This window comes from Nymphalis io, chromosome 3, assembly GCF_905147045.1.
Source record: "Nymphalis io chromosome 3, ilAglIoxx1.1, whole genome shotgun sequence".
Classification (NCBI taxonomy): Eukaryota; Metazoa; Arthropoda; class Insecta; order Lepidoptera; family Nymphalidae; genus Nymphalis; species Nymphalis io.
Genome location: NC_065890.1, coordinates 7,188,332 through 7,203,905, shown reverse-complemented (window position 1 = coordinate 7,203,905; position 15,574 = coordinate 7,188,332). Strand labels below are relative to the sequence as shown.

The window sequence follows — 15,574 nt, the reverse complement described above, 5'->3', positions numbered from 1 at the left end:
ACACGTCTCTGTCTCAATCGCGGTTTCACGGTCCCTTGGTCTATTAGTTTCTCTGTCTACGGAGTGACATATCCTAATATAGATTATATAGTGCAGATGGGACATTGTAGCTTAAAGAAGATAGGTAAAAAAGAGGAAATCAATAAAAAATAAATATGTTTCGATTTATACCATGTTTTATTTTTGTGTATAATATCTTTTTCCATACTTAATTGCCTTTTTATTCGTACCCAGGGGGTGGCAGGTGATTTGTATGGCTATGTACCTACTGTTGTCGGTAAAAGTTATGGTAGTATACATAATATGAATGAGATCGACATTGATTGAAGACAACTTAAATGGACTTTGTATGCTCTGTGTTTATAAAAAACTTTTAAGCGGTATAGGCGATTCTTTTACGGGAGACGTCATAAACCGTTTAGCTGAAGATCCTGACATCTTTTTGGATATCTCTTTTAAAATAGATATCCAAAAATATATTAAAATTAAATTTTATCCAAAAAATGATATATTTAAAGTCTGAAAAGATGTCAGGAAGGTGGGAGTGTCAATGAGCTAGTGGGCCGGATTCGCAGTGCCCTAGAGGAGTTGTGCGATGCGGCTATGACGAGGACCCGACGCAGGACACCGTGCCGTCAAGTACACTGGTAGTCGCCCGAAAAAAAGAGCTGCAGTTGACGGTACGTCGGTTCAAAGAGCGAGCGAGGGAGGAACTGTTAACGGCCCTAAATCCCTATTTAACTCGTGGAGGAAAACTTACAGTGGTGTGCGGGGAAAATTTCACACCCATGGCGCCCCCACGACAGAAACGCTGTCACTGGAGCTCCTCCTGCGCCTAGTTGAGGATCTTTTTCCCCACCCAGGCGAGTACATTCCTCCACAAATGGCTCCTTGCTCTGTGATTGAAGACATTGTGGCTCCACCACAAGTCACGAAGCGAGTGATGGAGATGGCCCTCGATCGATTAAAGGCCCGAACCACAGCACCAGGTTCGGATGGGGTTCCAGGGCGTGTTCTGCGTGATGCCCTGAAATGCCTAGGTTGGAGGCTTCGGGAATTGTTTGATCAGTGTCTTTCCAGCGGACAGTTCCCGAAGCCGTGCAAGTAAGGCAAGTTGGTCCTGTTGCCGATGGACGTTCTTTAGCGAGAAGATTCTCGCTGCCTATCTTATTCAGCACCTCGAAGAGGTGGTTTCGGCATCGGGTAGGCTGCGCTCCACATGTTTATTCTCGGCCCAATCCTGCGGAATGTCGGTTTCGACTGGCTCTTGCGAGCACCCGTCCTTCCCGGGATGGGGGTGTTTGGGGGAAACGCGTAAATGCGTTTTTCCAGCAAAATAAAAAAAAGGATCTCCTGCGGATGTTTTCCCTGCACACTACATATACTTAATGCTTCGTGTTGTGTGTAGGACAAAACAGGTGCGGGAGACACGGCTTAAGAAATTTCTCAATTGAAATGGGCCAAAAGTTACGCCCATGTTTTTATCGTTGTATAAAATAAAATATAAAATACAACCAACATTACATATACACATTAGTTAATTACAAGTATTTATTACTATTTTCATGTGGTGTACAAAAAAGTATGGCTTTCCTCCCATGGCTAAGAAGCAGCCCGGGATTCAGGCTTAAGCAGATTTTCTGCCCTACACTGAGTAAAGTTTTCGAGAGATTGCGGATAAGTTATACCAAAATTATATTTTAGCATGTCCGACTCGTGCAGAAAACATAGAAAAATAAGTCAGCCTATTAGTAACAATAAATCTCACGTAAGTCACTAAATAGCATTTTAACGCAAATATTATTATGTAAATTACTCGTCCCATGTAAAATATCCAGGATAAACAATTTTGTTATCAAAAGTAAATTGTTGTATGTTACAAATTAGAACTATGTAAATTGTTATATAGTATAATTGCAACGCACGAACGAGAACGAGACGTGGGCTCCTATTGTATGTGATCTTTCCAACAGCTTACGTCGGACGCTTAAAACAGATGGCTATTGATAGTAGGTAGAGAGTGGCCTTTAATTTGCAAAAAATTTGTTTGCCGCTGAACTTGCGCAGTTATTATTTTATTTTTTATTTTTTATTAGGATAAATTAATATCGACGTCGGAATATCAAAGGCTACATGCAGGCAATCGCTGAGTATGAGACTTAGGAGCATATACCGTCCAGACTTGTCATTTTTTTTTCATCAAAACGTGTTTTAAAATGTAGATTTTAATTTATTATATTATTGTATTTTTGTCACACCAGAAAGCGCCTCCACATCCTTTATTCGATTCTCTCTAATCAATGATTAAGAAACGATTTATAAAATAAAATAATTTAAGCGATAACTTAGAACAAAGAGATATTTGGCATTAGAAACACTGAGAATCAAAAACCAAAATAAATTCATGAAAAGATTCAAAAAGATGGTTTTCTTTAAAATGTCAAATATTTGCTTTAATCTGAGAAAGCTTGATACTGATTGGCCGCCACGCTGGCCCAGTGCCGATTGATTGGGTAAAATTTTGCTCACGCTAACGTTAACTTCACACATTTTCGAGAACGATCAGCTATACAAGCTTCCTCACGATGTCTTCTTTCATAGTTAAAGTCAACGAAAAAACAATATATATATACAGACATATTAATCTCTTTTTACTGGGTCATCTCAACCCAAAAACAAAAGCCAAAACTATTCTTTTTATTTATAATTCGTTATACATTTTGAAATATAAGGTAACTAAAACGATTATATATTTTATGTTATTTATTAAAATGTCAACTTAAAACAATTATAGAGTAACATTATTCTATCTACAATGGCAGTGTTAACACTGATCATTTATATTGAATTCTACTAAAAATTTGTGAATATACAAGTTACTTATACATTTAATTAAATATTTCAATCTGTTTCATAACTTACATTGTTTTGATTTCGGCATATTAAAATGTGATACTAAATAAATCATTATGAATTAAATATATACACGTTACTATATTTGGTGTTCTCTAGATATTATTATAAAGATGTCATGTGTTTCTAAATCAGTTGTAAAAGTAAGTTTTGGGTTTAAAAATGTTGTATGACTAGTGACAATACATTTATAATAATTCACATTTAAGTAAAGATTTATGTTGTTAAAGGTCTTGTTGTCGTGAACAATTTTGTATTTTTGTGTCAAAGGTAATGAATATGAGAAAAAAAAATATTTTTATAAAGATTTAAATATTATATACTTAACTTTTAATTCTTAAGATTACATTGCTTTGGTGTACAGTTATTACAAAATTTAATTAATTGACAATTTTTTTTTTGAAATCCTAAAGGATTATGTTAAGTTAATGAGAAAGACAAATCTACTCTAGATTTGAATTTCTCATTTTATTTATTACTAAATATTTTAAAAAGGATTTTACAAAAGCAAATATTAATTTACTTTGGTATTACTAATATTCAACTCGATACTGTGTAGTATTTTTAATGCAAACTGCACATCGGGAAACTCTTTGCAAGAGCCTTCCTGATTTTAAGGTTTCGCGTTCAGGCATAGAGAATTGTTTATTGTCATCAATAGTTGTTAGCCAGAAGCTAAGCTTATTGACGAAGTGATGACATGTACCACCTTCACCGTTACATTCTATAAAAGGCGTGGCACGGAAATCTTCAAGACAGGAGCCGGGACTGGCAAGTGCTTGGCCACCACCTTGTCCACCAGCTCCAGTATGCTATCAAAATTAAACAAGTGTTATAAATATATAATTTTGAACAAGTTCCTTGATACTGAGAAACATATTTATGAAATTAAGTTAATTAACTTACCATTACAAAACTATAACCGATCCATAACGAATTCCATCCCACAGGACAGTTTGGTATATCCAGAGTTTGACTGTGAACAGCTATTACATTGGCCGGTACTTCGCAAACCACACATCTCGAAATGTATCGAGCAATTTCATTATTTTCTACTGGCATCATCGGTATTGGTTGGTTCGTTGATAACCAGTAACTTCGGTCATTTCTACTAGCATAATTACAAACATCGTTAAGATCACAGAATAGGAATGGCATAGTACTGAATTTTCTGACACATGACCCAGCATAACCTAAATCTTGGTTATGAGCCTTCTCGTTACCATCAATGTAAAGTAAAGAATATCCGTCCCACAATTTCACATGGCCTGGTTCACATTGAGGTATAATTTCAGTTTGACTATGACGAACTAAGAGTATTCCTGTCAAATAGTCAGTATGAGTGCAAGGTGCTCCTGGAGATCCAGGCAATCCTGGTGATCCTGTTCGTCCTATTTCACCTCTTTCACCTTGTAAGCCTACTAAACCTTGAGGACCCGGTGGACCTGTAGGCCCTCTTGGTCCTGGGTAACCTCTATCACCTTTCAATCCTGGGACGCCATCCAATCCTCTGGGTCCAGGTGCCCCATCAAGCCCAGGGAGACCATCTTTACCCGGAGGTCCAGGAGGCCCTCGTTCTCCTTTAGCACCATACACAATAGCTGCAGCTTCACCTTTATCACCTTTATCGCCGGTTATTCCTGGTAAACCTATTCTGCCTGGGTACCCGCGATCACCCTTCTCACCTTGATTACCTTTAGGTCCAGTTTCTCCAGTAAGACCATCAAAACCACGTTCTCCTTTGTCACCTTTTTCTCCTTGTGACCCAGGTATTCCTGGCACGCCTACGTCTCCTTTAGCACCCGGTAAACCAAAACCAATAGCTCCTTTGTCACCTTTTGGACCCCTTTCACCAGGTATACCAGGTGGTCCATTTAATCCAGGAGCTCCATCTAAACCAGGCGGACCTGCTAAACCTTCTCGACCTTGATCGCCCTTTTCCCCAATTGGCCCAGGAGGACCCGGTGTTCCAGGTCGCCCGATCTGTCCTGGTAAGCCAGTCCAACCTTGTTCTCCTTTTTCTCCTGGAGCGCCATGTAATCCTGGCCTTCCATGTTTGCCTGGTAATCCTGGTAATCCTTTCTCTCCCTTTATTGTTAGTCCGGCTATACCCGTTGGACCCGATGGCCCTCTATCACCTAGAATAAATATGAATTTATAAGAAAATAAATCTAATTGGTCAAGCTTCTTATCTATTTGGAATGGACAAATTGTTTTATTAATAATTTGTTTATAATTTACTAACAAAATTTTACTAACATTAAAAGGAATATAGTTCGAGCGCGATAAGAATGGGATCCTAACTTTTAGACTGAGTTTCTGAGTCTGAGACTGAGAGACTCGCGGCAAACTCGCGTTAATGAATCGTTAGCGTGTGGATTTTTGTTCAGAATTTGCTACTGCATTATTTTAGAGTATTGTAATGGTACAATTCTATTATAGATAATATTTTTATTAGATTAGAACAATAACTTTGAACAAGAAAAAGGAATAATTTTGAAATTTCAATAACACAAAATAACTCCTGTCGTTAAGCATACATACATACAAACATATACATAAATATAAACATAAACATAATCTGCTAAAATCTTATTACCCTTTAGACTTTGCTAGAGTCGGATAATTATTGTTATTCAGATTCGATATACTTTGACAAAGTTCCATCCCATTCGTATAGCGCGTGGAGTATCTCAATTATTTATATATTTGAAAAGTCTCATGGGATTTATATAATAAAACAACATGCAATTACAAATATAAAAATATCTTTACCTTTTTCACCAAATAACCCTGTTCTGCCAATTTCCCCTTTTTGTCCTGTAAATCCACGATCACCTTTGTCTCCCTGTATACCTTGGAATCCATCTCTACCTCTTTCACCTTTTTGTCCCATAGCACCAGCAATACCTGGTAAACCAATGTCTCCTTTGTCACCTTTAATGTTTATTGATGGCCCAGGTAGTCCTCGATCTCCTTTGAATCCAATAAAACCTACAGGTCCTTTTAATCCCGGAGGGCCCATCAACCCACGCTCGCCTTTATTTCCATCGAGGCCATCACGTCCTGGAAAACCTCTATCACCTTTGTCTCCTTTCTCACCGTCGATTCCAGGCAATCCGAAGTCACCCTTTAATCCTGGGGCACCATCTATTCCTGGCATACCTGGCCGTCCCTCCTCTCCGGTTAATCCTCTGTCACCCTTAATACCCATTAGCCCAGGTAAACCACGATCTCCTTTTTCTCCAATTTGACCCGGAAAACCGTCTATACCAGGTAAACCCATATCTCCTTTTTCTCCTGGTGCTCCTGGTATCCCAACACCGGGTATACAATTATCACCTTTATCTCCCTTTTCTCCGTCTGGACCAGGTCTTCCATCAATACCCGTTAATCCAGGTATTCCTGGTTCTCCTTTGTCACCCTTTTCTGAAGCTACACCTGGTTCACCTTTTGGCCCTGTAAGACCTGGGCGACCTAAATCACCCTTTTCTCCTGGGTTACCTATTCGACCAGGAAGTCCCGGTTGACCTGGAAAACCTTGATCACCCTTTAAACCAGTAAAACCAATGGGTCCTGGTGATCCATCAAGACCTCGTTCTCCAGGTGATCCTGGGAAACCCATTTCTCCTTTATCACCCTTTTCTCCGGGGCTGCCATCGACTCCGGTTAGGCCCCGTAATCCTGGATGTCCACGTGGTCCAGGGAATCCTTTAGGACCATCTGGTCCTTGCATGCCTGGCTCTCCTTTTTGACCAGGTAGACCCATATTACCAGGTTTTCCCGGCAAACCAGGATAACCTTGTTGTCCCTTAGGCCCATCTCTTCCAGGAGTTCCTGGAACACCTGCTATTCCAGGAGGTCCAATAGGACCAGGATCACCTTTTAATCCTGGTGCACCAGGAAGACCTGGTCGCCCAGCATTACCTAAATCTCCTTTTTCACCTTGTAAGCCAATTGGTCCGGGAGGACCATCGTTACCGGGAATTCCTGGTTGACCCGCAATTCCATAATCTCCTTTATCTCCTTTTAAACCAGGTAGCCCTTGAGGTCCAGGCATAGATGCCCCAACTTCACCTTTATCTCCTTTGTATCCGGGTAAACCTGGGAAACCCCTAGGACCTACTTCACCTGGAGTTCCAGTGAATCCCATTGCTCCTAATTCTCCTTTGTCACCTTTGAGTCCAGGTAGACCGCGTGCGCCTACAGGTCCTGCACGTCCAGGTAATCCTGATTCTCCTTTATCACCAGTTTTACCTGGTTGGCCTCGATCTCCTTTTTCACCCGGCATACCTTTTTAAAACACAATCGATTAATACAATGTAATATCACATAAATTGAAACAAAAGTAAAAAAATACTTAAAAATAAACAAACACCCAATAACTGAACGCGGCTACATTTATTTTTGATATGTAAGCAAGTTACATACAGGTTATGAATAGTCATAAAATAAATTAAAAATATACACACGCCTACACGCTATATATATGCTAAATATATTTTTACATATTTTAATACATATTGATTATTACAAGTCTACCAAATTTGTGAGCGTAACTGCAGGCGCCTCCTAAGCAACTATCGTGGTAATAAAGTTGTAGCGGTTATTTTTATGATTAACTCATATAATTATAAACATTTACAGTTTGGAAATTCTGTTGCAATTAGTCTTCGTAATGAGCTCTATTTTATGTTTTTTTAGCAAAAGAATTAACTTAATTCCCCATTTTACCTAAAAATAATAAATTTCGATTTTACGCTAAGCCACACGTTATGATTTTGAAAAAAAAATGAAGTTACCTAAAGGCCCTTGAGGTCCTGGTGCACCAGGAGATCCTTTTTCTCCTTTTGTTAAGACTTTCAATTCAATAGGACATTGTCCTGGTTCACCCTTTTCTCCTAATCTTCCTGCGAAACCTTTATCTCCTTTCTGTCCCGGATTGCCAAGTAAACCCTTTTCGCCTTTAATAGATATGCCATTTGATCCCGGTAAACCAGGTGAACCATCAGCCCCTGGGATTCCATCAATTCCAGGTGGTCCCATTCTACCTGTATCACCTTTCTGTCCTGGCATTCCACTTAGTCCTCGGTCTCCCGGTTGTCCATCAAGACCTCTATCACCTTTGGGACCCATCATACCTTTTTCACCCGGAAAGCCTCTCTCCCCCGGGGGACCTTTAACTAAGTTTGATGGTATAATCGCATCCGCCCCACCTTCTCCTGGCGATCCTATTGGTCCATCGTCACCTCGTTCACCCTTTAAAATAAAAGTATTTATAAGTTTATTATATCGTACACATTTCAACTGAAAATGTTAAATTAAAAAAAAAATATAAAAAACGATCCTTGTTGTTAACTTTGTATTGATTTAATTTTTTTGTTTAATTAATAAACTCATTTATACATACCGGGGCACCAGGTGATCCAGGTGCACCATTGATACCATCGGATCCTCTTTCTCCGGGAACTCCCACTGGGCCAATTGGTCCCCTTTCTCCACGTTGTCCAGGAATGCCATCTAAACCACGATCACCTTTGGAACCTGGACCACCAGGCCTACAATCATTACAACGACCACCAAGATCTCCCTTTTGACCAGGACTGCCCGGTAATCCGTTAATTCCCGGAGTTCCTTTTTCTCCCTTTTCTCCCGGAGGGCCCATTTCTCCTGGACTACCAGGAGTGCCTAAAGTTGAGTTACCAGGCACACCACGTAGACCTTGATATCCCTTTTCTCCTTTCTGACCTTTGTCTCCCGGAAAACCTGATTGACCGCTAGTACCCTTTAAACCCTGAAAAGTATTATTTTAATTAATAGGTATTATTATGTATGTAATTATTATTTTATGGTTTTGTACAGATATATTTATATATATATATATATAAATATATAAAAATATATATTAATCATAATCAATCATCATAAAAAATTAAGACAATAGTCCAAGAGTTCGGTCATAAGCCATTGGCTTATGACACAAAGAAATTAAAACTACGCAGAATCAAGCAGCAAGCAATTTAGAACGCAGTAATTTAAGTGGACAATCGTCTGTAAGTTCTAAAATAATCAGCTTTCACTTAATTGGAAAATAAAACAGAAGCCATGAAAAGTATAGCCATTGAGGACTATCTAATAAACATTTTTTTCCTATTTTTTTGAAAACTGCATGTTACCTTAGTCAAAGAAAAGTATATGAACTCTGTTAAGTAAGTAAAATCTGTTAAATAAGTATACGAATAGGGGAACTTGCCTCAGTACTAAAATTCACAGTTATAAAACTTCCAATCATTCAAATCAGTCTACTTGTTTTCGATTAATCCCTGAATATTCTTAAAAAATAATCAGGTATACGCTCAAACATATACCATCTTCCTTCTTTGGAAGTCGGTTTAAAAAACGCGAAGAAATTTAATAAAACTAAAAACATAATTATATAAAAAACTTACGGGTATTGATAGTCCATCTTCTCCTTTTGGTCCTCTAGGGCCTGTAGGTCCAGTTGGTCCGTCGTATCCTCTTGGGCCTATTTCTCCATGTGGACCATCAAGACCAGGTTCACCCTTTTCACCTTTGTGACCTGGCATACCTTCTAATCCTGGATTCCCAGGTTCACCAGGACCTCCACGTGGTCCCATAGGACCTTGTATTCCCATATCTCCGGGTCTGCCGTCAGAGCCAGGTGGTCCGGCGGGTCCCGTGTAACCTCTGGGGCCTACAGGTCCAGGTGGGCCTCGTGAACCCATTCTACCACCAGGCGGTCCAGGCACACCTTTCAATCCTCTTGGGCCAGCTAAACCATCTTTTCCAGGTTCTCCTTTAGCGCCAGGTCTACCAGGAAGTCCAGCCAGACCGTCATAGCCTCTATCTCCTTTTTGTCCCATCGGCCCAGGTTCACCATACATACCGCGGCGACCCTATGTAATAAAAAAATTGAATAAAAAAATACAATAATTGTGTAAAAATTAATACTGTTAACTAAAAATTACAATATTTAAAAATAAAAAGAAGTAAATATTGCTTACACTTGGCCCTGGGTTGCCTCTTATGCCCTTTTCTCCTTTGATGCCCATTTGTCCAGGAAGACCTGGTTCGCCCATATGTCCAAGTTCACCCTTTTCTCCCATTCTTCCAGGTTCTCCTTTTTCTCCTTTTGGACCCATGTCCCCTTTTACTCCTTTTATAGCTCCTTTATTATCTAATGAAGGTAAAGTTTCTGAAGGACAACTTGGGCCTTTGTCTCCTTTATCTCCTCGATCTCCTTTGTCTCCTTGTATCGATTGTCCCTTAAATCCTTTAGAACCTTTGTCACCTTTCAACCCAGGTAAACCCTATAAAAAAATGTTATTATACTGCAACAAAATTGTAACGGCAAAATATTTAAGACTTATATTTAAGATGAAATAAATAATAGAAAAAAATATCACATACATAATATATCTAACGAAAGATATTTACTTGCATTGCTTACTCTGCTCTATATGTTTTAATGTGGTCTTATCCACAAATGAGGTACAAGCTTTAGTGAAGCTACGTGTCAATCTTTAATAACATAATTTATTGCGATTATTTTTAACCATTTTATTATAATTATTGGATTGTAGGTGTAATCTAATAATAAGTAATAATGAATTACTTTAAAATAGTAGGTATAAATGAACACTCACTATCGGTCCAGTATTTCCTTTTGGTCCAACCAATCCGGTCGGTCCCGTTGGACCAACTGGTCCTGGAGGTCCATGCATACCATCCATTCCTGGCTCACCCTTCTGTCCTTTTGGATAACGTCCTATATGAGCTGGTTCTCCTTTGTCACCTTTTTCACCTTTGGGACCATTAAAACCTCGAGGTCCTTGGTATCCTCTTGGCCCCATTAAACCAGGCTCACCCTTAAATAATAAATTTTTAAGTATTCAGGTTTTTTGTAACTTGTAACACAGAAATAGCTTTTTTAAAATTTACTTACATCAGTCCCATTACAACCATCTCGTCCAGGAATACCAGGGGCACCCGTCTCACCTTGTGGTCCTGGAGGGCCAGCTAAGCCAGGAAAACCTTGGGCGCCAGGTTTACCTCGATCACCTTTTGGTCCACGAGGGCCTTGAGGACCAAATTGCCCTTTTTGACCTTTTGGCCCTTGGGGGCCTTCAGCACCTTCGTGGCCTGGAAGACCTCTCGAACCTTGTAACCCAGGCATGCCTGGGAAACCCTTTTAATTCAAAAACACTTTGTTTTAAAAACAGAAAAATAATAATAAAACTAAATAGTATTTTTTTAAATTAGTTCGTCATTTTCAATAATTTACACATAAAGCTACCTATGTCATATAGATAGAGAAAAGGTAAAGTATAAAAGTCAAAACTTAAAATTGAGAAAGAATAAAGTAAAACTTACTCGGTTACCCTTTTCGGCAAAGCATTTAGGAACACAACAACCCGGAGCTGTGCAATTGCGATCGATTGCAGATGTCCGCTGCCGGGTCACTGGATCGTAAATGGCAAAATTTTGACCATAACTCCCTCGTTGACGAGGTGGTGGTGGTGGTGGTGGCGATGGGTTTGAGGTTGGTACTGAGACATCAGGTCTTCTCGATAAGCCGTAGGTTCTAGCGACTGGTGGTTGATAAGCGCTTTGAGAAATCCAATCCGGTTGTGACCATTGATTATCATAAATATTGTTTTCTTCTACATCGCCTCTTTCATAAGTATCTTCTTGCTAATAGTGAAGACAAAAAAATGAAATCATAAGCTAAAAATAAATTTAAAACACTTCTATTGAGTAAAGCGTAAAAACTTTGTCACGTCAATTTAAATATACACTTAAATAATCTAGAGTTGAATTATTTAAGTTTTTATTTATTTATAAGTTAGTACGTAAGTGTTTTTTGCTAGCTTATTATTACGTGTGAAGAAAAACCCTAATGTTCTTTGTTTGGAGAATGTCTGTCTATCTAAATTTGATCATAATCTGCTTAGCAATTTCCGATCGTAAAACCTTAAAACACGTTATGTGAATAAATAAGAATTTATATAAATTCATGATCTTCATCACAACTACTTTAGGATATTATTGTATTATTGTTGCTATATGACTTTTGTCTTGTTTATTCAATTAAAAACCATTTACGTGTTAATTATCACTAAGTTAACTGGATAAGACCATAGACAATGCAGCACTTTTTAATCATTTGAAATATTCCTAACGATTATAATAAATAACTGTTCAGGAATAGTCCATAAATATGTGCGCCAATACAGATGAACTTTCTATTGCCTCCTACTCCGATCTACCTATCCGACATCGAGAGGTACGTATAAAATATTTTTTCACATTTTTATTAGTACTAAATTACGTTATTATTTGATAGATTTATAAATTTTTAGATTTAAATGATATAATATTACAAGTAATATTTATGGATGTTACGTGATATTTTGCTATCATTGCACTTTGCTCGTAAAGTGATACTATTATAGTGACCACGTACGACGTTTCGCTGGAAATAATATTTTAAATAAGACAAGTTACTGTTCCCGACTTATAAAATTAAGTTATTAAGTTTTTCTGATATTTTTTTAATATATATATTATAATCAACAACAATCAGCCATTCGATCTATACGCTTGTACTGTTAGAATTAAGATCTTACCGCACGCCCCACATTTTTTCTCCAGATGATTATTATAATATTTAAAACGGCTGGTTCAAATTGTAATGTACAGTTGCTATTATTTACAAAAATACGCTTGAAATAAATACGTTTCTCATTTTGATACTGATCGCGAGTATCGAATAAATACAACTACAGTTAACAATAACTTTTTATATAAAAAATTTATCTATAAAAGACAGACATACACCGTCGCAAACTTTTTAATAGATTGTTTTCAAATTTACGAATCTTATGTACAAAGTTTGTGTATTTGCTTTTCAAACCAAGTAATCGTTTTGTGAATAAAAATTGGAACTGTAGTTTGGACATAATATTTAAAATATTTTAATTCGGCGTGCGATAATAAGACCCTTGTGGACTTTGTTTGTAGTATATTATTTGTTTATATCATGAGTTCAATGTAAAAAAATAAAATAATAGAAACTAATTTTATCCGTGCCAAAACAGAACGGACAGTTAGTCTATTATAATTTTAGCAGCTGTAATAATACTACAGCTAAATTAATACTAGTCGAATCGAATTGATATATAAAAGAAATATATAAAATTAATTCCGTACGTTATATATTGATATAAGTCTATATCACATAATATGTACTACATATAAACCTACTATACAATTTATGTCTGCCCTGAAACTGTAAACTATTATAATAGGATTGTTTCATTTTAAACGGATTAGGTGTTTCTGCGTGAATCCGAAAAAAACAAACGGAATTTACTCCTCAATGATATTTGTAAGATTTTGTCATGGCTGACTTAAGTAATAAAAATATATATATCAGACTCAGTCTCATTCAAAAAAATTGACCTTAAGCTATAACATTTCCCGTCTAAAAATTTTCAATAATCTGAAAATAGTTGAAGTTTATGAATATTTATTTGTTTTTTTTTATATAGAATAGGAAGGCGGACGAACGCATGGGCCACCTGATGGTAAGTGGTCACCAACGCTCATAGTCATTGTAAGAAATGTTAACCATCGCTTACATCGCCAATGCGCCACCAACCTTGGGAACTAAGATGTTATTTTTCTTGTGCCTGTAATTACACTAGCTCACTCACCATTGAGACCAGAACACAACAATACCAAGTACTGCTGTTTTGCGGTACAATATCTGATGAGTGGGTGGTACCTACCCAGACGAGCTTGCACAAAGCTCTACCACCAGTGACATAGTAATCAATTAATTCGTTCATGATTTTATGTTTGTTTAATTAAACTGTGAGACGAAAATCATATGTATTTTATCTTATTTTGTGTTCAAAAAACATTTTGAGTTCGGTTTTATCAAAAATAAATGTTTTTAAAAAAATTATTTAACAAAAGTTGCTAATACGTTTTTTTGTACATTTATGTTATGTTATGGCATTACTACTATTCCCTTTCAAATTATGTTACTTATGTCATACACATCCTAAGTTTTATATATATAATCAATTCTAATTATTATAATTTATTTTAGATTTAGAACGTATTTAATTATTTCAAAGTTGAATTCAGATAAATAGTATATGTTATTGGAAAATGCAATAATTTATAAATAAACTATTTGGCTAAGTTTAATTAAACTAATACAAAAAATGACAATATATCATATTTATTAAACATTTATTTACTATTTTGTACCTAAAACAACGTTTACATGAATCGTTCAATCACAAGCTGCTAAAAGCACCGTATTAGCTTACAAGCACAACTTATAACTTTTTGTTTTATTGGACTTAATTAAAAAAAGTTATTATTCTACTTTTCAGTTATTACTACATTTTATGCGTTTGGTTGATGGATAATGGTTGATACTCATTACTTTATACCAATGTAATGTATGTAAATTCTATGAGATAAGATTAATTATATATTAATTCTTTTAAGTTTCTTTAATCAAAAAATAAATAAATAGATAACAACATTTTAGTTTCACGACAAAACTTAACGTGTCTGGATCCATATTTTTTTTTTAATTCTACCAAATTTAAATTACACTTAAACGACTGCGTAAATGTTTTTTTAATTAACAATTACAATTTACAAAAACATTTTCAAGATCCGGAAAATCTTTTATTAAACGAATGGAGTTTGCCTGTTTTTTCAAATATTCTATAAGATTTTATTAATGAAATTAAGATACATATTATAAACAAATAATTTTATAAATAAAACTTTAATAATGTAAATAAAATATTAAAATGTATATGTGACGAGAATAATTTATTTTTAAATTAAGATTTATTGTCTATCAATCATAGAAAGTATTATTTTCGATTGGCATTGTTCTTGTTTAATTTTATTGTAGATATAGTTTGCGCAATGACGACATTTTACATCCGAGTGATAAACTTTGTCGGTCTGATGTATGTAATAAAATAAAGACATACATAAAGATACGACGGTATTTATGATTTAATAATTATACGATTCGAAAAGAAATAAAAATATTTATTATGCGATGAAGCTTTTAAAAATTTGGAACGACTTAGTTCGCGTTTTAAAGAAATTGCGAGAAAAAAACGAATATAAGCAGACCGACCAGTCAGCAAGCGCGCCCTTTCGCTGTCCCTACATTCCCAAATTCCAGTAAATATTTTATTGTTAAGGTCTTATTAATCACTTTCATATTAATCACTAGGGATTTTCAGTCATCTACATAAAAATAAAAACTTACCGTTTTTACTCCTGTTAACACCAAAGCAGCCACCAACCTATAAGATAATTTATTACTTTGTAACGTACTATTAATATACGTACTCATAAAATTAATTTATTTAAAAATACTTATTAAGTCTTTATATAATCCCAAATAATTCCGTGTATTTTTTTTTATTTAGAAATATGAATAAATTTGTGAAAGCTTACCAAAGTACGTGGACCGCCATGGCCCGGAGCGCGCAACGCCTGTCCCGTGCGCGCGCGCTGTTTGAGCCGGGATACTAAGGAAAGAGGAACGCTCGGGCGGCAGTCTAAGCGCCCCCGCCCCGCGGTATGA

The 15,574-nt window shown here is 36.4% G+C and overlaps 1 protein-coding gene across 1 annotated transcript; it reads right to left on the bottom strand.

The window, feature by feature from the left end:
- Positions 1 to 3,315: 3,315 nt before the first annotated feature.
- On the bottom strand, positions 3,316 to 15,525 carry LOC126780963 (collagen alpha-1(IV) chain). Its single transcript, XM_050505669.1, has 12 exons — positions 15,445 to 15,525; positions 15,254 to 15,290; positions 11,308 to 11,628; positions 10,880 to 11,122; positions 10,581 to 10,802; positions 9,939 to 10,244; positions 9,363 to 9,830; positions 8,324 to 8,707; positions 7,716 to 8,172; positions 5,689 to 7,206; positions 3,820 to 5,051; positions 3,316 to 3,725 (listed from the first exon to the last, which is right to left on the bottom strand). The coding sequence occupies exons 1-12, from the start codon at positions 15,462 to 15,464 to the stop codon at positions 3,447 to 3,449; spliced, it is 5,487 nt and encodes a 1,828-aa protein (XP_050361626.1). The 5' UTR covers positions 15,465 to 15,525; the 3' UTR covers positions 3,316 to 3,446.
- Positions 15,526 to 15,574: the final 49 nt, after the last annotated feature.

Coding starts and splice junctions, on each gene's coding strand:
- LOC126780963 (XM_050505669.1), bottom strand. CDS start 15,464: ATGGCGGTCCACGTACTTTG. Junction 8,173..8,323: donor CTGGATCACCTGGTGCCCCG/GTATGTATAAAT, acceptor TTTATTTTAAAG/GGTGAACGAGGTGACGATGG. Junction 7,207..7,715: donor AGGACCTCAAGGGCCTTTAG/GTAACTTCATTT, acceptor TGTTTTAAAAAG/GTATGCCGGGTGAAAAAGGA.